At 40.0% G+C, this 26,717-nt stretch overlaps 1 protein-coding gene across 3 annotated transcripts in view; it reads left to right on the top strand.

Annotated features, from left to right (window-relative positions):
- Positions 1–26,717, top strand: part of BBS4 (Bardet-Biedl syndrome 4) — a 1,226,477-nt gene that overhangs the window by 886,757 nt on the left and 313,003 nt on the right. For all 3 annotated transcript variants that reach the window (XM_044077733.1, XM_044077734.1, XM_044077735.1), the window contains exon 13: positions 3,458–3,527. In XM_044077733.1, the coding sequence (XP_043933668.1) occupies positions 3,458–3,527 (70 nt within the window). The remainder of the gene's footprint in view (positions 1–3,457; positions 3,528–26,717) is intronic.

The following is a 26,717-nucleotide window of genomic DNA, read 5'->3' as shown; positions in this document are numbered from 1 at the left end:
TGGGGAAGGTGAGAGCCTTGGTCAGGATCTGGAATCCCTGTGGTAACAGGTGGAGGCCATCTCTGGCAAAGCATCGAGGCCTGTCAACCATGTCATCCCAGGCAGACAGATACTGGATCCCATTGAAATAACACCAGAAACTAAGCCAGTTGTTGAAGTCGATTATTTTTTGTTGATATTGTGGTAGAATTCTTGGTGAAGGTAGGATGATGCTTAGGGCTAGGGTCATGCCTGATGCACACCAAGGAAAACAGCAAACCAGCAATAGAACAAACACTGCCACAGGAAGAACGGAAAAACTCCACACAAATTTTAATCAGTAAATGCAAGTAAAATGAACCGTTTTTCATCCAGTTGAGTGAGTGGACAAAAAGCTCTTCATTTTACTTGGATTTACTGATTAAAATTCGTGTGAAGTTTTTCTGTTCTTCCTGTGGCAGTGTTTGTTCTAGGGTCATACCTGCCTTGGACACATACTCAGAGCTCAATCATGTCCCTCTTGATATTGTCCAGGGAAGTATGTCTCAAGTCATTCACACCAACATGGACAATGACAGAGTCATACTTGTACTTGGTGTGGAGAGACTTAAGTGCGTGTGTGATGTGACGGATTCTGGCACCAGGCAGACAACTGACTGTGACCTTTACCTTGTCTAGCCTGGTGAGGGGGACATTGGTGTGTCTCACAACTGACTCACCAATGACTAGTATGTTTGGTTTATTGTTGCACCTTATGGGCTGTGCTGGTTTATTGTTTTGCCTTATGGGCTATGTTTGTGAGACACTGGTGTGTTGTCTGCTGTGTGTGCTGTGTTTGGTGTTGTGTGTGGAATGTCTGCGAGTGTATTTTGGAGGTCTCTGCTGTTTAGGTAAGTTTTTATTGAGGACCTCTGCATAGGTGGGTGTACATTGTGCTTGGCTATGTGATGTGAGTGGTGTGGTGTTTGTACTGACAGTCTCCTCTTTGTCAGGAGTACTGACTGTGGCACAAGAGAGCATGGATTCCAGGTTACTGATGTAGACGCATTTCTCACAAGTAGAAGAATTATGTGCTAGGAGAAGAGGGCTGTCAGTAAACATGAGGCATTTGCTACACTGTCTCAGTATGCCATGTCGACCAGGCTGGCAGGAGAAACTGTTAGGAATTGTCCAGACATAGTGTTCTGAATACTTGGGCGGATTTATGGAGAATGGGTTTTGATAAAGCCTGAAGAAGCACCCTGTGAGGCGTGAAAGCGCTTACTTTTTACAATAAAGGATTTATCAGCTATTTAAGTTGGCTTCGATTGTCGTGGTGTGCTTCTAATCTCTTTTTTCTACTGGAATTTTGACCTTATTTTGGAGGCACTTCACCCCTTAAGTATACATTTTTTTCAAGATTGATCTTTGATAAAGGTTTTTCCACAAGAGTGTAGACCACAAAGACCTTAAATGTAAGGTAAATGGCCTGAAGCAGAAGTGCTAAAACCAAAACTAAGATGCTTAGAATAACAGATAAATTTAATCAGGCTACTAACAAGCAGTAATAAATGCAGCAGGGTAAAAGCACTTTTGAACACTTATGAGCACACAGCAAAAATAAGGTGATAAAGTAGGAAGAACATAATTACAGTAAAAGCAGCTGAGTAAAGTGTACATTTTTTTGAGTGGAGATGGAGGAAACAGAAGATAGTTCAAGATTAAGAAACCAAGGGGCTGGCCTTCCCAAATGCTCTCTCTGTACTCAGTAGACTGAGTTGATGAGATAGGACATGGAGGAGTGTCCTAAATCAAATAAGTAAGGGGTAGTCCTTCCCAAATGATCTCACTGTACTCAGTTGAGTGAATAATTGAGATGGGAATGGGAGGAGTGACCAACATCAATTTTACAGCAGGGGCAGGCAATTTAAAGCCACCAAGTTTAAGTGTACAACAACACTTCGGTGGGAAAAGCAACAAAGTAGACAAAATACAGAGGACAAATATATAAATGCAGTACAGTGCAAATCAAGTGCAAAAAAAGTATACTTAACAGTTTGGTATATCAGATGGTTATAGAATCCAACACAGCCAGGTAGTTAGCTCTGCTATATCAGCTCTGCACAGTATCACAGAATGTAAGTCTTTGTACAATCTTTAGTACAATCTTTAGATTTAGTACAATCTTTTTGAACATTTCCTATCTGAAAATTCTGGGCTTCTTGCACAATAGTAACAATACATAATTTCTTTTTTATCCCCAATAGTCCACTTTGTCATTTTTATGACTGTTTTTTTTTTGTCTGTCAGTTTTTGTAGACTACTGCTGCTTTGTACAACAGGGATGCCATCCTCCCCCTGGCCTAACCTCATTATGGAGAATGTTTCTTTGTCTAAAGGATTCTACACTGTCATTTTTTTCCCAGTACTGGCATCAGTGTGGATACCAGGATAGTACACTTTTTATCCTATGAGTTGTGCACCCAGCTGTCTTTTTTATTGATTTAACCTTTTTTCTGTCTTTGAAATATGCTATATAACATATGGTCTATATATCAGTGTCGTTTGGTGAGACTTTGTAAAAACAGGGTTCATCTCATGAAGGCACTCACCAAAACTTGAGGATGAATTAAATTCCAGCAATACTAGTCACCTTTATTTGCTGATTTTTTTCATCTCCCTATTGTTCATCACATCATTGCTTGATGTATGGGTGTTAAAAGGGTTATACAAACCAACACACTGCGTCCACACCCAGTTATTATAATGAAACTGGCTGTAAAGAGTATGCATCTTGACTGATGTTCAATCATTGATGTCAAGTAAGTTGCACACTGTTATAGCATGTATCATTATATAAATTTATATAGATTGGTTAATCATGAAAGAAACATTTTCTTTATATGTCACAGATGCTGGAAATGGTGGCAAAGACTGCTGTATGATAGATACTGGTTTTCTTGGATCATGAGCTTATAATTGCTTATATGAAAAAGCCAGTCTGCACCAGAATACATAAGAATTTTGCACTGGTACTATTGAAGGTGTATTGTTTTGACATCTCAGCTGCATGTAAAAATGGGAAAAAGGGGATTGATGATGACGACTATTAGAGGCGTATATTTTTCCCCATTTCAGAGTCTGTTATGGTTCAGTTAATCTTAATTCTTGACAACTTCTGGAGAGGTGATACTGTCTTCATGGTGCTTTGCTGGGAATGTTGACATTTCATGTACCATTAAAGCTGTTCGTAACGCACGCAAATACTTATAGGATTTTTTTCACACTTGTGCCTGAAAACTAGAGCTGAAGTACAATGTATCAATATGAATCTACAATCCTTGATATGTCCTAGCATGCTTTGTAAATAACGTGATTTATTGTGCTTTTATTGGGTAATGCAAAAAAAAAAAAAAAACCTGACTTCTCCTGTTCAGTATGCTTATAGCTTGTAGGTCAGTTGTTTGCATTATGTATCCTCTCTTCTTCCTCTTTTCAGTGGCGTTAACAAACTTGGAAGACCCAGAGAATGCAAAGAAAGCCTATGATCAGGCAGTAGCTACAGACCAGTAAGTTTGTGAATTTAGAACTTTTTTGGTCCTGTAAAATTAATTTCCATTAGTCATTAGATCTTTTTTCTAAGAACAGTCTTAGTAAATTTGTTGTCATAGTGGCATTGATACAGGCTGAGAAGGGATCCTGGCACACTGAATACCAGATGCAGAGGAGGATTAGGTATCCATATAGATGTACCACTGGAAGTAATGTCTAGCTTTGAGGATGATAGATGGTAATATAAGCAATGAATCTAGGAGCTTCACATTTAATATCATGCCATCAGCTCAACAGAGATCTGAAGAAATGAAAGAAAAAGTATTTACTTGCTAAAGTTTGAAATAGAAACAATTACTCATATATGCATACCAGCTGGGAGAAGCACAGTGTGTCAGAGTAGGTGCAGCTTTGATAGCACTGCATAACATAGGAGATCACAGACGTTAATACATGCAGAGAACTTAAGAGCATTATAGTATCATGCACTGAGCTCTATAGACCATCTCAAAAAATAAAATTAAGAAGTATATTTTTTACTAAAGTCAGATGCAGTGAACACATTCTCTATACATCCGTATGAAAATATCAGTGTATGCCATAAGTATGCTACTTTGCCTCAGTAATGGTGTATTAACCCAAGTTTTAACAGAGCTGCTTCCCTTACTTTTATCATTCATATCATGTCTCATGCTTTCTGGTCTTTATACGTCTTCCTTGTTCCCACAGATAATACAGCATTGTCTGTGTTGTATGCCTTCCTCACTTAATTTTTTTTAAAGAATACACAACTGGGTCTGTAAAGCTGTTCTTATACCTTAGCCTTTTTGTACCGTTTATGATTGAGTAATGTCATTTAATTTAATTACCTTTTCTCTGTACTGCCTCCAGAACTGGATGCCATGCTCCAGCTTTAGTCTCATCGAAGATCTACGCAACAGAACAATAGTGTCTGCTTTCCTCAAACTGATTCCCTTTCTATTGCACTTCTGCAGTCTTCTGGCTTTCACCAGTGTCTTTTTTACTGAACTGAGTGATTAGAATTAAAGCTGACTACCTTTCCCAAATAATTTTCTTCCCTATGACTGCTTAGGGTCCCTCCAGCAAGGAAGTACATTTTCTGAGGATTTTCTGTTTTGTGGTGCATATCACCTAATTTGGCTACATTGATTCCCAGTTGTCATCTATATGCCTAATCTGCAGATGTTCTTGGAACACTATGAAGTGCTACCCTTTATCTGAGACTATAGCAGCAGTCATTCATTATACATGGTGGTATTGCACCCATGTGACCCATATGGTACTCTGACAGAGTAGCTGATGGATGGAACAGACTACCAAATTACATTAAAACAAGTACTAGTTTAGATATTTTTAAGAACAGCTTGGATACTTATTATGGGAACAAGTGTTTTGGTATATTGGCAAGCTAGAAGGGCATCAATGCCCGTGCTTGAAATATTTGTATGTATTTATATGACACACGTGTATTGTACAGTATTAGTTTCCACATGATCCCTGAGGCTTTCCTTTCTTTAATAGTTCCTTTTTAATAGCCACTGTATGTTTACTTTCAGCCAACCAGTTGTCTATCAGTATCACTGTTCTGGGCCTTTTCCCTGTCATTTTCACTTTCCTATCACTTCTCTTTGAAAGAGCGTTAGAGGTTTAATGGACATTCAGGTTTAGCGCTTCTACAGTGTTGCCTTTAGCCTTCTTACAGGTTACCCAGATATAAAACTGAATCAGATATGATTAACAAGTCCTTGGTGTCATGAGAACATTATATGAGCTTTCTTATTACTATTGCATTATTCTTTACTTAGGGAATATCCTACTGAGGATAGCCATACATCTGGACAGCATACCAAAGCCTTAGGCTTTCCAGATGCTGTACATCAGATGTATGTCCTATGTCCAGGATATAAGGTTCATAAATAACTTATGGGTGACTAATCCACAGAACTTCTTTGCTGCCAGTCTGAACTCTACTTTTTGATTTGGTCTGTGAAATAGTTTCCCATGTTGTTCCAGCTACCAAGCCTCCAGCAGGTAAGTACCCCAATGTGGACTTTTCATTCTTTCTTTTTGTTGGGTTACCATTTTACATGGTATCCAGAAAAGGGAGATGTGAGTGTGGGAGGCAGCTACCCTATAAAGATAGAAATGACAAGTACCTTTTCTGCTTAGGTGCAGACCATGATCATACTCAGTGTGCTATCTGTCAGGCTTTTGTACCCAAGACACTATGTAGCCATTTGTCCTCCCTTTCTGTTTATCATGAGAACCAGGGTCTGAAGTTGCTTGCTGATTGAGCCATGGCTTCTGAATCTCCCTGCCCAAATGTTCAGCTGCCTCTTAAGAAGAAGACAAAAATATATATTTAGAGACTTCTGGACATCTCTGTCTGGTTGGATGAAGAACCCAAGGACCATCCAATTCCAATGCCAACTCCCTCTGTTCTGACCAAGTTGGAGGCCGACATGGGTTTGGTTTCTCAAATGCCTGCTGAATCTGAGCATGCATCTGCTACAGATGAGAAGGGGAGCTGCAAATGATTATTTCAAAAGGGCCTAAAGGGCCTAGGGGGATTCCCCAGGTACTTGGTAGGGGAAATAGTTCCCACAATGATGTCAGGCAGGGCTTTGAACCACCTAAGCTTGCTAGGGATGAGGTTTCTCTGAAAAAGCACTAGTCCAAGCATGTAATTCCTACGACCAAGAATCATTAGAAAGAGTGGCATGATTTCACTCAGGGTCTTTCTAACGCCCTTGTGGCCTTGAAGCCTCCCCCCTCCCAGGTTATCAGTGCCTTCTGATGTTCTTTTATCTTTCACTCCCTTTGAAAGAATTAGGGAATCTGACTCTTCTGATTATGTGAATTGGATTCTAGAATGTTATTCTCAGATCCATTGTCATCTTATTCTAGGGTGAGAGGATGAGGATATTTTTTCTCTGGACTCCGCTTTTGAGGAGCTTTCTTTTGGCTTCACCATTCTAAAAATGATGGAACATGTTCAGCAAGATATCCCAAATTTCTGAAGTCTCTGCTGTGTTAGATTTCCTTCTGAGCACATTTACTGCTGCTTCCTAGGCTCCCAATTCACAACCTCCTGCACCAAAGAAAGGTGCCTGAGACTCAAAAGTTGTTATATATTTGACTCTGCTGTCATTTCTCTTTCTGCTGATAAACATTCCAAATGACTGTCTTCTTCTAAACTTCGCCCTTCTGACAACAACAGTAGTGCTACGAATAAGTATGGGAAAAAGTTTATACCTCTGTCACTTTGGCTGTCAGAGCCATAAACTACGAGACCCATGTGACCAGCTATGTGCTGGCTGTTCTGTCTAAACTTGGAAATCTTTGGGTTGACAAACCTGATTCTGAAGCTAAGACCTCTGCTATTTCTTTATTGAGTTCTGCTTCCCAAGTGGCACACCATTCTATCAAATGCAGTTATGATGTTACTGATATGTTTTCTATGGCTTCTTAATCAGGTTCTGTTTTAAGCAGGTAGTCCTGGCTTAGGTTATAATCTCTTTCTGATGATATAAAAGCCAAGTTGTTGGAATCTATCATGAATCACCAGAATCTGTTTGATCATGCACCTGCATAGCTTTTTAAAACCTTGCATGATAAAGGGAAGGTTACGCAGGACTTAAAACAGATTTTCCTCTATCCCTAAGTTTCAAAGGAATTGTCTAAGTCTTCCTTTGTGTGTTGACAATGGAATCCTCCCTTAAGAGGTAAGAAATTTTCTCAAAGGGTGTTTTCAGACAAATCCATATAGGGTTCTAAGCATCAAAAACCCTTTTCCTGACAAATCTGCTTCTATTCTGTTTATCCTTCCCTACCCCTTGGCTAGATTCCTGTTTCCCTCTAGTTAACTGTGTCCTACCTAATCTGCCAGCAGTTCAGCTCATATTCCTGGTTTATTTTCATAATACAAAAATGTCACTTCACAGTTTGGAAATCCCTTCCACCATTTTCAGGGATTTCTCAGCATCTGCATTACCAACTTCCTCATTTTTCTCCACTTTTTCCAGACCATTTGGCTCAGGGAACTATTCAGCCTGTTCCACCTTCCTAGCAAGGTACAGAGTTTTATTCCAGAATGTTTCTAGTTCCCAGGAAGGAGGGCTGTTGGAAGGCCCATTGTGGATCACTCCTTTCTCAACACTTTTCTGAGGGTCTCGCCTTTCAAAATATTCTTTCTTTAGTCCCTGTTCTCCTTGCTACTTCTTCAGGACTATCTGGTTTACTGGATCTCAGCATTGCCTATCTTCATTTTCCTGTTCACCCTCTCTTCCGGATATGTTTACAGTTCTGTGTTTCTTCTATACATTATCAGTTCTCTGCTTTGCCTTTTGATCTTCCTACAGTTTCTAGAGTGTTTATCAATTGTCTGGCCCTGGTCATAGCTTACTGCAGACTCCATGGTATCCAGATGTTTCCCTATTTGGATGACCGACCTCATTCAAACTCCTTCCCAGCAACTTCTTCTGCAGAATTTTGACCTTACCGTGCTTCTGTTGCAAAGTGTGGAGTTCACCCTAACTTTCAAAAAGTCTGTTCTGACTTCATCACGGGATAGAGTTTTCTTAGAAGTCAGGATTCAAACTTTGCCTACGATGGCTTTTCTTCCACAGCTCAAAGTCACCTTCTTGACAGCTTTCTGCCAAGTCCAGTGGTGTCTGAAAGTGAGTTTCTGTGGGCTCTGGAGTACTAGGCATCCACCATCCCTATTGCACCTCTCACCAGACTCCATTTGAGGAAGTTTAAGCGGAATTTCAAGACAATCCAGCTTCAACATACTCATCCTGTGGAATTTTCCATTCCTGTTTCGCCTTGTCTCAGAAATTTCTATAGTGGATTCCTCACATTTCTCTGAATCCAGGCCTGTCTTTTCTGGCTCTTTCCCCCACTCAGGAGCTGAATACAGATGCTTCATCTCTGGGGGTAGGGGGCTTTTTCCAGCAATATCAGGACCCAGAGAATGTGGTCTGCCCAAAAACTGGAAGGCCACATTAGCATCAATATAAAAAGAATGAGGGCTGTGCTTTTGACTCTTCAAACTTTACATTCTATTTGAGTTCCAAGTCCTCTCTAGGATTACACAGACAGCACCACTGCCGTGGTACATAAACAAACAAGGGAGCACAAAATCATGCCTTCTTTACAGAATAGCTCTTCTTGTTTGGGAATGTGCTGTATGCCATCATCTGATAGTTCAGGTGATTTACATTTCCTCTGAGCACAGTTTTGTGGCAGACAACCTGAGAAGGTCCAGGGCAGATCCTCATAAGTGGATACTTTACAGAGAGGTCTTCCTGAATGCTGTTAGTGGGATACCCCTCAAGCAGATCTAATTGCCTCCCCTCTGAAGAAGCAACTTCACAGATTCTGTTGCAGGGTGATGAATCCTGTGGTTTGGAAGGTGAACAGCATGTCTTGTTCTTCAAAGTGGTTCCTTATCCCCCTCTTCCTCTGTTGCTCAAGATCTTGCACTAGCTCATGTGAGACATACCCAAAATCTTGTTGGTGACTCCTTTTTGGCCCAATCATAATGGATCTTCTCACACAGGACAAGGGCACTATCTCAGTCACCCTCATCTGCTCCTCCAACATTTGACTCTCTGGATGTGATAGAGTTTTGATTCCTTTTATACACCAGTTTTCTGAGGGCATGCTTTTGGTTTTGCAGGAGGCCAGAAATCCCACTACTAGAAAATTCTGTGTTGCTAAATGGAAAAGATTTTCTCATTGGTGCCACAGGCTTGAACAGGGTCTTCTTTTAGTGGGTATTCATTTTGTTCTTTCTTATTTGTGTGAGTTGCTTGATTGTGGCCTGGCATATTAATCTGGTAAAGCTCATTTGTCAGCCATTTCTGCTTGTTTGTCCTTGGATCTGCCACTTTCCTCTAGGTTTGACATTAAACTATTTCTAAAAGACGTCCTACACATTAGGCCACTGAGAAAGCCCATTTCACCTTCTTGGAATCTTAATTTTGTTCTGGTGGAATTGACTCAGCCTCATTTTGAGCCTGCAGCTACCTCTACTATGCAGTTCTTTACATGGTAGACTGCTTTGTTGGTGGCTCTTACTTCTGCCAAAAGGGTCTCTGAACTCCAAGCTGTCATGGCAGTTCTCCCATTTTTTGATTTTTCATAAGGATATCTTTGCACCAACCCTTCTTTTATGCCCACAGTGGTCAATGACATGTCCTTCAATCAATCTGTTCACCTTTCTTCTTTTTTCTATTCACCTCAGAATTCTGGTGAGAGGATTCTACATACTTTAGTTTTGCATAGACAGCTCAGATTTTATCTGGATAAAACTAAATATGTTAGAAAATCTGCGCAGCTGTTTGTTTTTCATGCCAAGAAATTGGGTTTGGCTGTCTCTAAGCAAACCATTTCCTCTTGGATTTCTAAGGCCATTTCTTTTTGTTATTCTTTTCATGGTATCTTTCTAATGTTCATGCTCTTTCTATCAGGGTAGTAGACTCTTGTGTTTTTGTTTTCTGGAAGTTTGATCCCCTTTTGAAAAGTGATGCTTTGTATTCTGTGTATGCTTTTACTAAACACTACCAGTTGGATGAAGTGTTTAGGGCCAGAGCTGCTTTTGCCATGGCTATTTTTCATTTTTTTTTTTTAATTTCTTCAGTTGCTTTCGCCTCTCATCCTAGTTAATGCTTTTAGTACAGAATACTGTAACAGTGATAAAGAAGGACACAGTGCAGTTGCGTAAGAACTTACCATTACAGTAAATGTTCTACTTTTCACTGTTGCAGTATTACGTACCTCCCTCATTCCCCTTCTTGGTTTCTGTTTTCTTATCCTATGGCTGAGACATCTTCTTTCTCCCCTTTCTGGATGCACATACCACTTGTTTTGTTCCTCCTGGGTTGCTCTCATTCTCATGGACAATTCAGTGGATTAGGCACCCATACATCATTTATGTAGTTTAAGTCCTAGATGCAGGACATATGTCTGATGTAAGCCCATGGAAGGGCCTTAAGGCTTTCATATGCTGGCCGAATGTGTGGCTATCCTCAGTAGGAAATCCCTTTAGTAAGGAATACTGCAACAATGAAAATTAGGACATCTACAGTTATGGCATGTTCTTACACAACTGTGCTGTTAGTTACTGTCAAAGGAAAAAACTTTAAAGACCAATTCACGTAAGGTTCAAGTATGGCACCCTTTATTACTTGCAGCAAGGAGACAAAGCATGCAAATACAGGATTTGTCTGAATTACTAGTGAGCAGTATGCTGTTTTTATACAATTCTATGAAATGTTACTGTTCTATTGTTGACGTAGTTAGACACAGTTTTCTGTATTACTTTACAGAAAATGTTACTTAGATTTCCTGCTGACATGTTCAGATTTAAAACTCACTATGTGTTAAATAGAAAATGTTATTTAGATTTCCTGCTGACATGACTGGATTATTGTTGATTTACAAAAACATTTGAGAAAAACAACCTGGCCTTGGGGCTTATTTTTAGCCCACTACAATCTTTCAGTTCTTCAATTGTACAGTTCTAATATATATGTGTTACATTTTGCCTAGATTCAAGGTACATTTCTAGCTTAGGTACAAGTAATGCTGACTATGGTTCATACTTTCAAGCAGCCTTTGTTTTCATTATCAGTAGCTTCAGCAGCTGTGTACTTTCTCATGGCATAAGCAGAAAATCAATAACTCTTTAAGTCTCGTGACACTAGTAGAAACACTTATTATTATTTTCATGACATTAGCAGAAATCAAATGCTTCTTGTTAATTTCCATGGCATAAGCAGATCATAGCTGTGCATATTTTCATGACATAAGCAGGATTGGAATGTCTCTAGTAGCTGTGCAGATTCATATAGTGTGAACAGAATAAATGTATTAACCCTTTTAAACCTCGAATGCACTAAGCATACATATTACTAATACATATTTTTCTAACATTTCCCCCCTTTTAATACTTTTATTCTACTTTTAAAATAAGCATAAACAGTTTTTTTTCTTTCCCTAACCTCTTCCTACTCAGGATTTGCAGTTGAGAGAGTCATTCAGTTTAAACTTATGAAAGCATTTTCAATTTTTCAACAATTCTTTAAGTTCAGCACCTTGGTATAAGGTTTTTGAAACTGACATGTCTATAAAGTCTTTGATCAGTTTTTTTATACAGGGGTGCAGCAGCACACACATACCACCAGTAGGATCACTCCTACACAGATGGCAATCAGGATGTTCATTAGGATACTGCCCCATCCCCCAAACAGTCTTTGGAAAAAGTCTGTCAATGGATTTGGTCCTGGCTTGGTCATAGCCGACACTTGCTGAATTACCTTAAGGTGATTGTCTATTTCGTGTTTGTGGTCAGGAATATACGAACAACACTCCTCTTGGATTAAAGCGCAAGTACCTCTTCTCGCCGCTAGGGTGAAGTCAAGAGCCATGCGGTTTTGAAGTACTACAGTTTTCATGGCAGTCAGTTCATTAGTCACCAATTCTAGAGCGGTAAAGGTTGCATTGCTTATTATTTGGAGAAGTTTAGACAGTTTTCTCAGTTCCCAGATTGATTTTGTTGCTCCATATGCTGGCAATACACCTGCCCACGAGATGATGGTATCACCCAAGTCCATATGCGACAGTCCATTTTTCACTAGGCTCACAGCATGATGGTTTTTTCAGCCCACATTGATTTGCCTCACTGAATTGACAGGCTTCTCGAGTTTTCGTCGAACGTTTCGAATTTTCCCCTGAGGTAAAACTGCTGTGTGTCGTATGGCCTGAACCAGGTACCCCAAATAACAACTGCCGGACCAATTCATAGGTAACCACTTGTATGCTTTTTTACCACATACAAAATAACAGTCTTCTACTTTGGTAGTAACTTTACTATGTCCTGGTTCTGGATGAAACATTTTTTTGTCAACTATAATTAGTTGTTTATAGAGGTCAGCATTATGTCTTACTTCATTAGTTGTCCTATGCATTAGTTCAAAAAATGAATCATAGCTTGTGTTGCAATAGGAGCCTGTGTTATCAGTTTTATTGTAGCATCTATAGGGAACAGTCACATTGCAATTGTTCTAACCCACCTGAACTGTATTATTTTTGTAAAAACACACAGTCCCCTTCTGTCGAACAGACAAGTTCAATGCTACTTTATTTTGTGATGTAGCATCTGATGTATCATAGACTAAATTTTCCCAGGTGTTGTTGGCTCCTAGGAGGACTGAAGTTAACAATAACCCCCCGTATGCTGTTGGCAAAGCTGCGCAAATCCAGCAATTTGAAACATTGAAGGTCTTAGCATACACATATCTGATTGCCTGGTAAGTGTTGAAGTTTGGGTGCCACTCTACGTGCAACTTTCCACGTTTATTCAGTTCAGTTTGTGTGGCTGGGAAAAGGAATGGCCACAACAAAAAGATTAGTGTCACTAGTACAGTCAACAGGATGATTATGCAATACTTTTGAGGAAATGGTTGTTCTGCATTCCTGTTTTCTCCGACTCTTCCGAGTGGTTTTATTTGGATTTTTCTGGATTCTATTATTTTTGCTTTTGACATGTGATTTTACTCTCTGCCCTAATAGGACCTTCAGCACCGATGGTTTCTTCACTGGGGTTGAGATGGATTAGTCCTATTGCTCTGACCCCCCTTTGTAGACAGACTTTGTGCTGAGGGCCCCGATGGAGAGGTAAGATTTTTGTCCAGTTCAAAGTTTTTAACTAGTTTGCAGTGCGTCAGGTGGATCCACGAAGCTTGCTCTGCAATTTTGACTGCATTGGGTGTTTGAAAAAAGCACCTGGTATGGACCTTCCCACCTTGGTGACGACCAGTTTTTCTTTTTTATATTCTTTACCCACACCCAGTCCCCTGGGATCACTACCACTTCCGATGTTTCGGTTTGTTTTTTATCTGAAACAGAATTTGACTGCAACAGATGTTTAGAATTCAACAAATTTCTCATATATTCAGCTAGTGTAAGATTAGCCTCCTGGTCTAAGGACATGAGAAGTTTCCACTGGGGTGTATAATAAACCCTTCTAAATAGTTTTTCAAAAGGAGTCAATCCTTTTGCAGTTGGAACAGTTCTCATGCTCAATAGTGCCGGGGCAAACAATATATCCAGTTCTTCCTTGTCTCAGCAATTAACTTTCTTAATTTATTCTTTAATATACCATTATCTCAACTAGCCCTGCAGATTGCGGATGGTATGCACAATGATTTTTTAAAGAAATACCAAAATGCTTACTTAACTGCTGTATGGTTTGGTTTACAAAGTGTGTACCGTTGTCACTGTAGATTCTTTCCAGAATGCCGCATCTAAGGATGATTTTTTTGACAAGTACTTTTGCCACCGTAGCTGCATTTGGATTTTTGGTTGGAAAGGCTTCCACCCATCTGGAAAACATATTTACAATGACAAGACAATACTTCTTATTTTTACATTTGTTCAGTTCTATGAAATCCATACAGATAGTGTGAAACAGATATGGTGATGTAGGGAAACTCCCTTGCTTGGGCTTTAACGCCCCTTGTGCATGATGTTTGTTACAAATTTGGCACATCAAACAAAATTTTTTAGAGTAGTTTGTAAATCCGTACGTTGTGAGCACCTGGTTCACCAGCTGTACCATCCCCCCTGTTGAGACATGGCACTGCCCATGGCTCAACAAAGCTGCATATCTAAACAAATTAGATGGTAGTATCGGTTACCCTTTTTTAGAGATGTACAGCCCCTTTTCGAGAATTGCTTCTCGTTTTACCCATTTTTGTTTTTCAGCTTGCGTAGTGAGTGTCTGCATTGTTTTTAACATTTCTAAGTCTAAAATTTCAGAGGGTTGTAGTTCCTCATTTAAAATAAATACTTTTGTAGCTGTTTGTTTTGCAGCTGTATCAGCTTTTGCATTACCTTTTGAAATCCTATCTTGTTGCTTGGTGTGAGCTGTGCATTTACAAATAGCTACTTTTTGAGGTAACTGAATAGATTCTAAAAGATCTAAAATAAACTGTGCATGATTGATAGGTTTGCCAGTAGATGTTATCATTTCTCATTTTTTTCACTGTTGCACAAAAACATGTACAGTAGAAAAAGCGTACTGGCTGTCAGTAAAAATGTTTACACATTTACCCTTTGCTAAGATACATGCCCATGTCAAGACAATTAATTTTGCTGCCTGTGCAGATAAGTTTTGTGGTAAAGGTTTTGCTTCTATAATCTTAGTGTCAGAAACTACTGCATATTCTACTAGGTTCTGTCCCGCAGGACCCCTTTTGCACGAACCATTCACGTAGTATGTCACCTCGGCATTATTTAAGGGGACATTCGTGAGATTTTTTCTAGGTAGTGTCTTTTGCTCAATTACCTGCAGGCAGCGGTGTGGTGTGCCATTTGCAGGAGTTGGGAGCAAGGTAGAAGGGTTCAAAGTTGTGCATTGTTCAATTGTCATGTGAGGTTGGCATAACAATATGGTCATACAGGAAAGATGCCTAGCAGGGGAAAGATATGCTACCTTTTCTTGCAGTAAAATAATTGCGACTGCATGAGGCACTGTCAAAGTGCCTCATAAAACTACTGAGGCCGAAGCCTGTACTGCCATTGCAGCTGCAACTACTGCTTGTACACAGTGGGGTAAGGACCGCGCCACTGGGTCCAGTTGTGATGAATAGTAAGCAATGGGGCGTTGCTTGTTCCCATGCTGTTGTGTTAACACTGATGTTATATAACCTTGCTTACAATCTACAGTTTGGAAAAAACGTTTATGGTAGTTTGGTAATCCCAGAACTAATGAGGACGCTATTAACTGTTTCAGTTTGCAGAAAGCAGATTCTGCCTCTGGTGTCCATTGTAACAAATCCTGTGCTGCCATAGGCTTCTTATATATTAGGCCAGTCAGAGGTGCAGATTTCAAGGCATAGTTTGGAATCCAGCTTCGGCAAAATTAGTTGTACCCAGGAAGGACATCATTTTCTTTTTGGTAGTGGGTTTTGGTGCTTGCAAAATTGCTACTTTTTTGTCCTCATCTAGTGTTCTACCTTTTTTGGATATTATACATCCTAGGTATTTGACTTGTTTTTTCTAAAGCTGCAGTTTACCTTATGTCCTTCAGCTGCTAAAAATCGTAATAGCGTTATGGTATCTTCTTTACAATCTTGCTGGGTGGGGGCTGCCAGCAAGATGTCATCAACATAAAGTAAAATTTGACTGCCTCTTGGTGGGGTAAATCCCGCCAAGTTGCTTGCTATTTCTTGTGAGAATATTGTTGGACTTTCACAATATTCCTGTGGTAGTCGCGTATATGTATACCTTTTCCCCTGAAATGTGAATGCAAACCAATACTGGCTGTCAGGGCGTATCGGTATTGAAAAAAACACATTGCTAATGTCTACCACAGAAAAATACTTCTGTTGAGGTTTTAAATCATTCAACAGGGTGTGTGGGTCTGGCACCGTAGGTGCCCTTGGTATTACTGCATTATTTACAGCTTGTAAATCTTGGACCATACGCTATTCTTTATTTGCTTTTTTAACTGGAAATAAGGGTGTGTTACATGGTGAATCAGTAGATTCTACTAGTATCCCTCCTTCAAGTAAGGCTGCTATAATAGGCTTTATTCCTGCCTTTGCATTTTTTCTTAAGGGATACTGTTTTTTCTTTGGTTTGAATGCTGACTTTGGCGTGATAGTTACTGGTCCCACTGTACGAATAAGTCCTACATTTGACTTTCCTGTTGACCAGAGAGTCTCTGGTATATTTTGTAAGTCATTTTTGTTCTCCTTTAATAGGAGTGCTAATTAGCTGTCCTTGCTAGACTGCAAGTGTACAGCTGGGTTGGTCTGAGTTATTCAATTTAACTTCTGTATTTGTATTCTCTGTCCTGACAGTTCTAATTCTGTCTGTTTCTCCCATCTCGTGACTTTTTCTCCTAGGTCTGCCCATTCTATGTTTTTGTTCTTGGTTAAGCTAACATGTGGTAATCGATTAGATTTATAAAGTGTAAAGAACTCCTGGGGCAATGAACAGCTGGCTACACTGTTCCCTTCTGTGTCCCAGTACAGGTTACGTAATATTAATCTGTTTGCATGATTTTTAAACAATTCTTGCTCATATTCCTTATTAGGTCCTGGTGTGTTACAGTAATACAGGGTACAGTGCAACAAGTGTTGCTTATCAATGTCAATATCAATGTCAAGGGAGGGGAACTTGCTGATGGCTACATTCATTAATTCTTTGGTCACAGTCCCTGGACCAGTCGTAACCAAGTCCTGGCTGTAGCAATAAAACATTTTACCCTACGATTGCACTGCAAAGGTATCAATTTGTTGCTGTGCTTTCATACCCTGCATGGTTGGGACTACTGCTATACCAAACAGCTGCATGAGGTCTCTGCCCAAGAGGTTTACTGGGCATTTTGCAGAAACAACAATTTTGCTTTTCTGAGTCAATCCTGAAACCGGATCAGTTATTGCAATATTACAGGAGAGGGGCTTCCGATACAGTTGTTCATTAGCTGCTTTTACCAGTATGTAATTAGGTGACTCTGTGTTTTCTGGCAGTTTGGAGGGATGTATCAGGGTTCGTGATGCCCCTGAGTCACACAAGAATTTGACTTTCCTTCCTTCTTCCAAGAGTGTAACTTCTGGTTTCGTGTCTGTTAAATAGAGCTCCAGGTTCAATAAAGCTAGGCCTAATATTTCATTTTCTTCACTGTCACTAACTTCTTGCACTTTCTCTATTTCTTCTGTCGCATCCTCTACTCCCTCTATCACATTTTCATTTGTCCATTCTTCGCTATCCCCTTCTAGTGATTTCTGACTACCATATAGTCAGTCCTCACCCTCCTTCTCTTCCGTGGTTGCCTTCTTATTTTTCCTGCAATCCTTCGCCAAGTGTTCCCTTTTACCGCATTTGAAACATTCACCCCTTTTCTTTCGCCCTTCAAAGTCCTCTGATCGTTGATCAGATTGTTTGTTTCCCTGTGCATTTTTTTTGCCCTTTTTCCCGGACTGTACTACATAAACTTTTGCTTCATTTTCTACAGAAAATACTTGAGCTTTCTTTTTCTTTTTGCTATTAAAATGCCTTTTGGCATGCCTAGCATATTCAAGTAATGACTGTAACCTGCTTGTATGATGGTCTACCATGTGTTTTGTAATAAAACTGCTTATGGGTGCAATACTGCCTTTCAAAAATGCATTCTTTAACTGCTGTTCATATGGGGAATCTTGTGTTTGATTTTCAGGAACCTGCATTCCACAGTGGTTATTAAAACATTTTAATAGTCTGGCATAATACCGGTCAATAGTTTCACCTTCTTGTTGGATGCATTGATTAATGCAAGTCCAGTCTGCCCTAGGCTTCCATTTTTCAGAGATGCGGTCTATAAGACCTTTTACTCTGGTGTCTAATTTTGCGCTGCTATGTGGGAAGGGTCTTTGTGCAGCGTCACGGGGATTCCTGTTGCCACTAATCATGTGCCAATTTGGCCCCACAATTTGTCTAACTACTTTTTTTACCTCCTGTGCATTCAAGTTATAACTCAGTCTCATTCCTTGTAAATCTTTTGAGAATTTTTTAAAATTAACTTTTGGATGGGGAATTCTCTCAGTGGCTTTCCAGATATTTTCCGGAGTCCAGGGTCTATACACTAAAATAGTTGGGTCCTGATTATCTTGTCCTGCCTCAGAATTGGGTACTTCTATAAGTGGGCATATTTCTTCTTCACTCATAGATTGTGAATTTTTAACCATTTGATATAATTCAATGCCTTCATTTGAGTTACCTTCCCTTGTTCGAGACCTGGTCCCAGTGGGATCTCTAATATACGGTTTTATTTTCACAATGTCTCTATTTTCAGTGACAACAGGATATTGTGGGGGTGGACTAACCTGTTCACTTGCTTCATATTCTGGTAAGGGAGGTGGAGGGGCCGATGCTATTACTAAATTATTGTCCTCCTTATCTAAAAACATTGTTTTTGAATTGTTGTTCTTTTGTTCTCTAAGGTTTACTTCCTCAATCCACCTGTGTGCCTGAGGGATTCATAATTTGCGTTGCTTTTTTACTCGACCTTTGGAATCAGTTTTGAGCTGTTTGACAAGTTTGATAAGCGAGGATTTTTCTAATTTTTCGTCAAATTCATATTTATTAACCCATTTTGAATAATATTTAATATTGTCGGCATGCTGCGACTGCATGTATTTTGCGTCTTCTGTCAACGGTGGATTTTGGGGTCTTTTTGTGCAATTATTACCCATTTTGTTCTACCCTTTTGATTGTTATGTAACTTCTCTTATTTTTAACGTGGTACCACGGATTTTGTTATAGTCTCTTCAGAATGACTGCCTACTTATTCTGTTTCTCCTGATCTATGACAAGACAGTTATCTTTTCTGTCCCTGACTTGTAAAATACAGTCCTGACAAAAACAATACAAATCTAGTCCCTGATCTAAAACAGAAAGCAGAAAAAAGTAGATTCACCTTACCTGAGCCCACATGATTGATCACCAATTCGGAGACCCGTCCTTCAGTCGCAGATCAGAAAGTGTCTGGCCTCTTTTATACGACAATTCATACGGAGGGCTTTTCAAATAAGAAGAACTGATTTGGTTTCTTCCCCGTACGGTTTTAACCACCTGGCCCGTCTGATCCAAGGTGAAGAGAGGGTTCTGGTCCGAAGGACCAATCTGTCAAAGGAAAAAACTTCAAAGACCAATTCACGTAAGGTTCAAGTATGGCACCCTTTATTACTTGCAGCAAGGAGACAAAGCATGCAAATACAGGATTTGTCTGAATTACTAGTGAGCAGTATGCTGTTTTTATACAATTCTATGAAATACTACTATTCTATTGTTGACGTAGTTAGACACAGTTTTCTGTATTACTTTACAGAAAATGTTACTTAGATTTCCTGCTGACATGTTCATATTTAAAACTCACCATGTGTTACATAGAAAATGTTACTTAGATTTCCTGCTGACATGACTGGATTATTGTTGATTTACAAAAACATTTGAGAAAAACAACCTGGCCTTGGGGCTTATTTTTAGCCCACTACAATCTTTCCATTCTTCAGTTGTGCAGTTCTAATATATATGTGTTACATTTTGCCTAGATTCAAGGTACATTTCTAGCTTAGATACAAGTAATGCTGACTACGGTTTATACATTCAAGCAACCTTTGTTTTCATTATCAATAGCTTCAACAGCTGTGTACTTTCTCATGGCATAAGCAGAAAATCAATAAATCTTTGTTAAGTCTCATGACACTATAGAAACACTTCTTATTATTTTCTTGACATTAGCAGAAATCAAATGCTTCTTGTTAATTTCCATGGCATAATCAGATCATAGCTGCGCATATTTTCATGACATAAGCAGGACTGAAATGTCTCTAGTAGCTGTGCAGATTCATGCAGTGTAAACAGAATAAATGTATTAACCCTTTTAAACCTCAAATGCACTAAGCATACATATTATAAATACATATTTTTCTAACAGTTATCCTTCTAAGAATCCCACCAACTTGCCTAGTTCAGATTCGGTTTCTCTAAATTTTCTCAGAAGAGGAGACACTTTGTGGACACTAGTCACCTGTTTCTGGTTGCTACCTTTGCTAACCTTTAATTTTATGTTGCCACTCCATTTGTTGGTAATACACCATGTAGTTTTACTAATGGTTCCTAAGCAACAGTGGTAACTTTTTAACATGCTGGATGGTACTTCCTCTGAAATCATTGTTTTACTGCTGTAAAATTAAACTATTTTAATACTACCACTTCTTGCCTACAGAGACTCGAGCTTACAGAATAATGCTGACCATGACAATGTTTGGAATAAGAAAATGCAACATTTTTTCTAATCATTCTAAAAATGCAACTTTTTATTGTTCTTGGAAACATTTGTATCAGCCTAATTTCAAGTTCCCAAGTGTTACTCAAACACAGAGCAGAAACAATCCATTTTCTCTCAACATCGGCATTGATAATTTCCAACTCTATAAGCATTTGTTTAAGTTAAAACTGTAAAGTCTGAGACGCATTTAAAAATCTTCTTTGCTGCCAGTCTGAACTCTACTTTTTGATTTGGTCTGTCAAGTAGTTTCCCATGTTGTTCCAGCTACCAGGCCTCCAGCAGGTAAGTACCCCAATGTGGACTTTTCCTTCTTTCTTTTTTTTTGGGTTACCATTTTACATGTTATCCAGAAAAGGGAAATGTGAGTGTGGGAGGCAGCTTCCCTATAAAGATAGAAATGACAAGAACCTTTCCTGCTTAGGTGCAGACCATGATCATACTCAGTGTGCTATCTGTCAGGCTTTTGTACCCAAGACAATGTGTAGCCATGTGTCCTCCCTTTCTGTTTATCATGAGAACCAGGGTCTGAAGTTATTTGCTGATTGAGCCATGGCTTCTTAATCTCCCTGCCCAAATCTTCAGCTGCCTCTTAAGAAGAAGACAAAAAAATATATTTAGAGACTTCTGGACATCTCTGTCAGGTTGGATAAAGAACCCACAGACCATCCAATTCCAATGCCAGCTCCATCTGTTGTGACCAAGTTGGAGGCCAACTTGGGTTTGGTTTCTCACATACCTGTTGAGACTGAGCATGCATCTGCTACAAATGAGAAGGGGAGCTACAAATGATTATTTGAGAAGGGCCTAAAGGGCCTAGGGGGATTCCCCAGGTACTTGGTAGGGGAAATGGTTCCCACAATGAAGTCAGGCAGGGCTTTGAACCACCTAAGTTTGTTAGGGATGAGGTTTCTCTGAGAAAGTGCTAGTCCAAGCATGTAACTCCTATGACCAAGAATCATTATAAAGAGTGGCAGGATTTCACTCAGGGTCTTTTTAAGGCCCTTGTGGCCTTGAAGCCCCCCCCCCCAGGTTATCTGTGCCTTCTGATGTCCTTTTATCTTTCACTCCCTTTGAAAGAATTAGGGAATCTGACTCTTCTGATGATGTGAAATTGGATTCCAGAATGTTATTCTCAGATCCATTGTCATCTTACTCTAGGGTGAGAGGATGAGGATATTTTTTCTCTGGACTCCGCTTTTGAGGAGCTTTCTTTTGGGGACACCATTTTAAAAATAATGGAACACATTCAGTGAGATTTCCCAAATTTCTAAGTCTCTGCTGTGTTAGATTTCCTTTTGAGCACATTTACTGCTGCTTCCTAGGCTCACGATTCACAACCTCCTGCACCAAAGAAAGGTGCCTGAGACTCAAAAGTTGTAATATTAGCATCCCTCCCTTGACTCTGCTGTCATTTCTCTTTCTGCTGATAAACATTCCAAATGACTGTCTTCTTCTAAACTTCTTCCCTCTGACAACAGCAGTAGTGCTATGAATAAGTTGTGGAAAAAGTTTATACCTCTGCCACTTTGGCTTTCAGAGCCATAAACTACCAGACCCATGTGACCAGCTATGTGCTGGCTCTTCTGTCTAAACATGGAAATGTTTGGATTGACAAACTTGATTTTGAAGCTAAGACCTCTGCTACTTCTTTATTGAGTTCTGCTTCCCAAGTGGCACACCATTCTATCAAATTCAGCTATGAAGTTACTGATATGTTTTCTATGGCTTCTTCACCAGGTTCTGTTTTAAGCAGGTTGTCCTGGCTTAGGTTATAATCTTTTTCTGATGATATAAAAGCCAAGTTGTTGGATTCTCTCTTGGATCCCTAGAATCTGTTTTGTCCTGCACCTGCATAGCTTTTTTAAAACCTTGCATGATAAAGGAAAGGTTACTCAGGACTTCAAACACATTTTCCCCTATTCCTAACTTTCAAATGATTGTCTGACTAAGTCTTCCTTTGTGTGTTGACAGCGGAAGCCTCCTTTAAGAGGTAAGACATTTTCCCAAAGGATGTTTTCAGACAACTCCATATAGGGTTCTAAGCATCAAAAAATTATTTTCCTGACAAATCTGCTTCTATGTTATGTTTATCCTTCCCTACCCCTTAGCTAGATTCCTGTTTCCCTCTAGTTAACTGTGTCCTACCTAATCTGCGAGCAGATCAGCCTATATTCATGGTTTATTTTCATAATACAAAAATGTCACTTCACAGTTTTGAAATCCCTTCCACCATTTTCAGGGATTTCTCAGTATCTGCTTTGCCAACTTTCTCATTTTCCTCCACTTTTTCCAGACCATTTGGCTCAGTGACCTCTTCAGCCTGTTCAGCCTTCCTAGCAAGGTACAGAGTTTTATTCCAGGATGTTTCTAGTTCCCAGGAAGGAGGGCTCTTGGAAGGCCTATTGTGGATCGCTCCTTTCTCAACACTTTTCTGAGGGTCCCCTCTTTGTGGATTGCTCCTTTCTCAACACTTTTCTGAGGGTCCCCTCTTTCAAAATATTCTTTTTCTAATCCCTGTTCCCCTTGCTACTTCCTCAGGACTATCTGGTTTACTGGACCTGAACATTGCCTATCTTCATTTTCCTGTTCACCCTCTCTTCAGGAAATGTTTACAGTTCTGTGTTTCTTCTTCACATTATCAGTTCTCTGCTTTGACTTTTGATCTTCCTACAGTTTCTAGAGTGTTTACTTATTGTCTGGCCCTGGTCATAGCTTACTGCAGACTCCATGGTATCCAGATGTTTCTCTGTTTGGATGACCTTCTCATTCAAACTCCTTCCCAGCAGCTTCTTCTGCAGAATTTTGACCTTACCATGCTTCTGTTGCAAAGTATGGAGTTCACCCTAATTCTCAAAAAGTCTGTTCTGACTTCTTCACAGGATAGTGTTTTCTTGGAAGTCAGGATTCAAACTTTGCCTACGATGGCTTTTCTTCCACAGCTCAAGGTCACCTTCTTGACAGCTTTCTACCAAGTCCAGTGGTGTCTGCAAGAGAGTTTCTGTGGGCTCTGGGGTACATGGCATCCACCATACCTATTGTTCCTCTCACCAGACTCCAATTGAGGAAGTTTAAGTGGAATTTCAAGACAATCTGGCTTCAACATACTCATCCTGTGGAATTTTCCATTCCTGTTTTGCCTTGTCTCAAACAGGAATTTCTGTAGTGGATTCCTCAGATTTCTCTAAATCCAGGCCTGTATTTTCTGGCTCTTTCCCCCACTCAGGAGCTGAATACAGATGCTTCAGCTCTGGGGGTAGGGGGCTTTTTCCAGCAATATCAGGACCCAGAGAATGTGGTCTCCCCAAAAACTGGAGGACCACATTAGCATCAATATAAAAAAAATGAGGGCTGTGCTTTTGACTCTTCAAACTTTACATTCCATTTGAGTTCCAAGTCCTCTCTAGGATTAAACAGACAGCACCACTGTCATGGTACATAAACAAACAAGGGGGCACAAAATCATGCCTTCTTTACAGAATAGCTCTTCTTGTTTGGGAATTTGCTGTATGCCATCATCTGATACTTCAGGTGATTTACATTTCCTCTGAGCACAGTTTTCTGGCAGACAACCTGAGAAGGTCCAGGGCAGATCCTCATAATTGGATACTTTACAGAGAGGTCTTCCTGAATGCTGTTAGTGGGATACCCCTCAAGCAGATCTAATTGCCTCCCCTCTGAAGAAGCAACTTCACAGATTCTGTTGCAGGGTGATGAATTCTGTGGTTTGGAAGGTGAACAGCATGTCTTGCTCTTCAAAGTGGTTCCTTATCCCCCCTCTTCCTCTGTTGCTCAAGATCTTGCACTAGCTCATGTGAGACATACCCAAAATCTTGTTGGTGACTCCTTTTTGGCCCAATCATAATGGATCTTCTCACACAGGACAAGGGCACTATCTCAGTCACCCTCATCTGCTCCTCCAACATTTGACTGTTTGGATGTGATAGGGTTTTGATTCCTTTTATACACCAGTTTTCTGAGAGCAATGTTTTGGTTTTGCAGGAGGCCAGAAATCCCACTACTAGAAAATTCTGTGTTGCTAAATGGAAAAGATTTTCTCATTGGTGCCACAGGCTTGAACAAAGTCTTCTTTTAGTGGGTATTCATTTTGTTCTTTCTTATTTGTGTGAGTTGCTTGATTGTGGCCTGGCATATTAATCTGGTAAAGCTCATTTGTCAGCCATTTCTGCTTGTTTGTCCTTGGATCTGTCACTTTCCTCTAGGTTTGATATTAAACAATTTCTAAAAGATGTCCTACACATTAGGCCACTGAGAAAGCCCATTTTGCCTTCTTGGAATCTTAGTTTTGTTCTGGAGGAATTGACATGGCCTTCTTTTGAGCCTGCAGCTACCTCTACTATGCAGTTCTTTACATGGAAGACTGCTTTGTTGGTGGCTCTTACTTCTGCCAAAAGGGTCTCTGAACTCCAAGCTGTCATGGCAGTTCTCCCATTTTTTGATTTTTCATAAGGATATCTTTGCACCAACCCTTCTTTTATGCCCACAGTGGTCAATGACTTGTCCTTAAATCAATCTGTTCACCTTTCTTCTTTTTTCTATTCACCTCAGAATTCTGGTGAGAGGATTCTACATACTTTAGTTTTGCATAGACAGCTCAGATTTTATCTGGATAAAACTAAATATGTTAGAAAATCTGCGCAGCTGTTTGTTTTTCATGCCAAGAAATTGGGTTTGGATGTCTCTAAGCAAACCATTTCCTCTTGGATTTCTAAGGCCATTTTTTTTTGTTATTCTTTTCATGGTATCTTTCTTCTGTTCATGCTCATTCTACCAGGGTAGTAGACGCTTGTGTTTTTATTTTCTGGAAGTTTGATCCCCTTTTGGAAAGTGATGCTTTGTATTCTGTGTATACTTTTACTAAGCACTACCAGTTGGATGAAGTGTTTAGGGCCAGAGCTGCTTTTGCCAGGGCCATTTTTCATTTTTTTGAGGTTTCTTCAGTTGCTTTCGTCTCCCATCCTAGTTAATGCTTTTAGTACAGAATACTGTAACAGTGATAAGGAAGGACATAGTGCAGTTGCGTAAGAACTTACCATAACAGTAAATGTTCTACTTTTCACTGTTGCAGTATTACATACCTCCCTCATTCCTCTTCTTGGTTTCTGTTTTCTTATCCTACGACTGAGGCATCTTCTTTCTCCCCTTTCTGGATGCACATACCACTTGTTTTGTTCCTCCTGGGTTGCTCTCATTCTCATGGACAATTCAGTGGATTAGGCGCCCATACATCATTTATGTAGTTTAAGTCCTAGATGCAGGACATATGTCTGACGTAAGCCCATGGAAGGGCCTTAAGGCTTTCATATGCTGGCCGGATGTGTGACTATCCTCAGTAGGATTTCCCTTTAGTAAGGAATACGGCAACAATGAAAATTAGGGCATCTACAGTTATGGCATGTTCTTACACAACTGTGCTGTTAGTTATCCTTCTAAGAATCCCACCAACTTGCCTAGTTCAGATTCGGTTTCTCTAAATTTTCTCAGAAGGGAAAAGAGACACTTTGTGGACACTAGTCACCTGTTTTTGGTTGCTACCTTTGCTAACCTTTAATTTTATGTTGCCTCTCCATTTTTACTAATGGTTCCTAAGCAACAGTGGTAACTTTTTAACATGCTGGATGGTACTTCCTCTGAAATTATTGATGTTCATCGTGTTATACTGCTGCAGTCATCACACTTGGGTTATCCTGCCGTCAGGCGGTCCCGCAGTCGGCCGAATCCCAAAGTCTTGGTCCGGCGTCGGTTGTCGTTGCTTCTTCCCTGACGTCAGTGTGACAGGGGGATAAAAGAGGCAGCCGACGCCATTTTCTTCAGTCTTTCTTGCCGCGCGGTGCCCGAAGCAGAAGCATTTCGCAAGTGCCGGTTGGCTAGCTCCTGAGATTTTCGAATCGAATTTCAGCCCGAAGTCTTCTCTAAAGCTAAGTACCCTGTTGGGGAAACTTTTCTTGCCTCAGACCGATGTCAGACAAAGTTAATAATTGCATTTCTTGTGGGAAGCAAATACCTGATAAGGATTTTCATTCTTATTGTATTCCTTGCCTAGGCCCAGATCACGACGTCTCTGGTTGTCGGCTTTGTGCTAGGTTCAACAAACGTACAATCAAGCATCGGGCAGATTTCGCCCGACATTATTTTGGCAGAAAATTTAACTATAGCATGTCGTTGGAACGACATCAGCAATGATTAAAAAATGCAATGATAAGGACAGGCAACCAAGACCAGATACCGAGGCCTCAACAAGGCCTGCCACCGGTTCTCCGGTTTTCAGCGAGGCGCCTACGCAGCCCCTGACTACCGCTGATTTAGAAATTCTGACGGCCTC

The sequence above is a fragment of the Protopterus annectens genome, chromosome 7.part0 (assembly GCF_019279795.1).
Source record: "Protopterus annectens isolate FY-2018-M chromosome 7.part0, PAN1.0, whole genome shotgun sequence".
NCBI lineage: Eukaryota > Metazoa > Chordata > Ceratodontiformes > Protopteridae > Protopterus > Protopterus annectens.
Note: the sequence above shows the minus strand (reverse complement) of the source record. Positions and strands in the feature narration are given on the sequence as shown.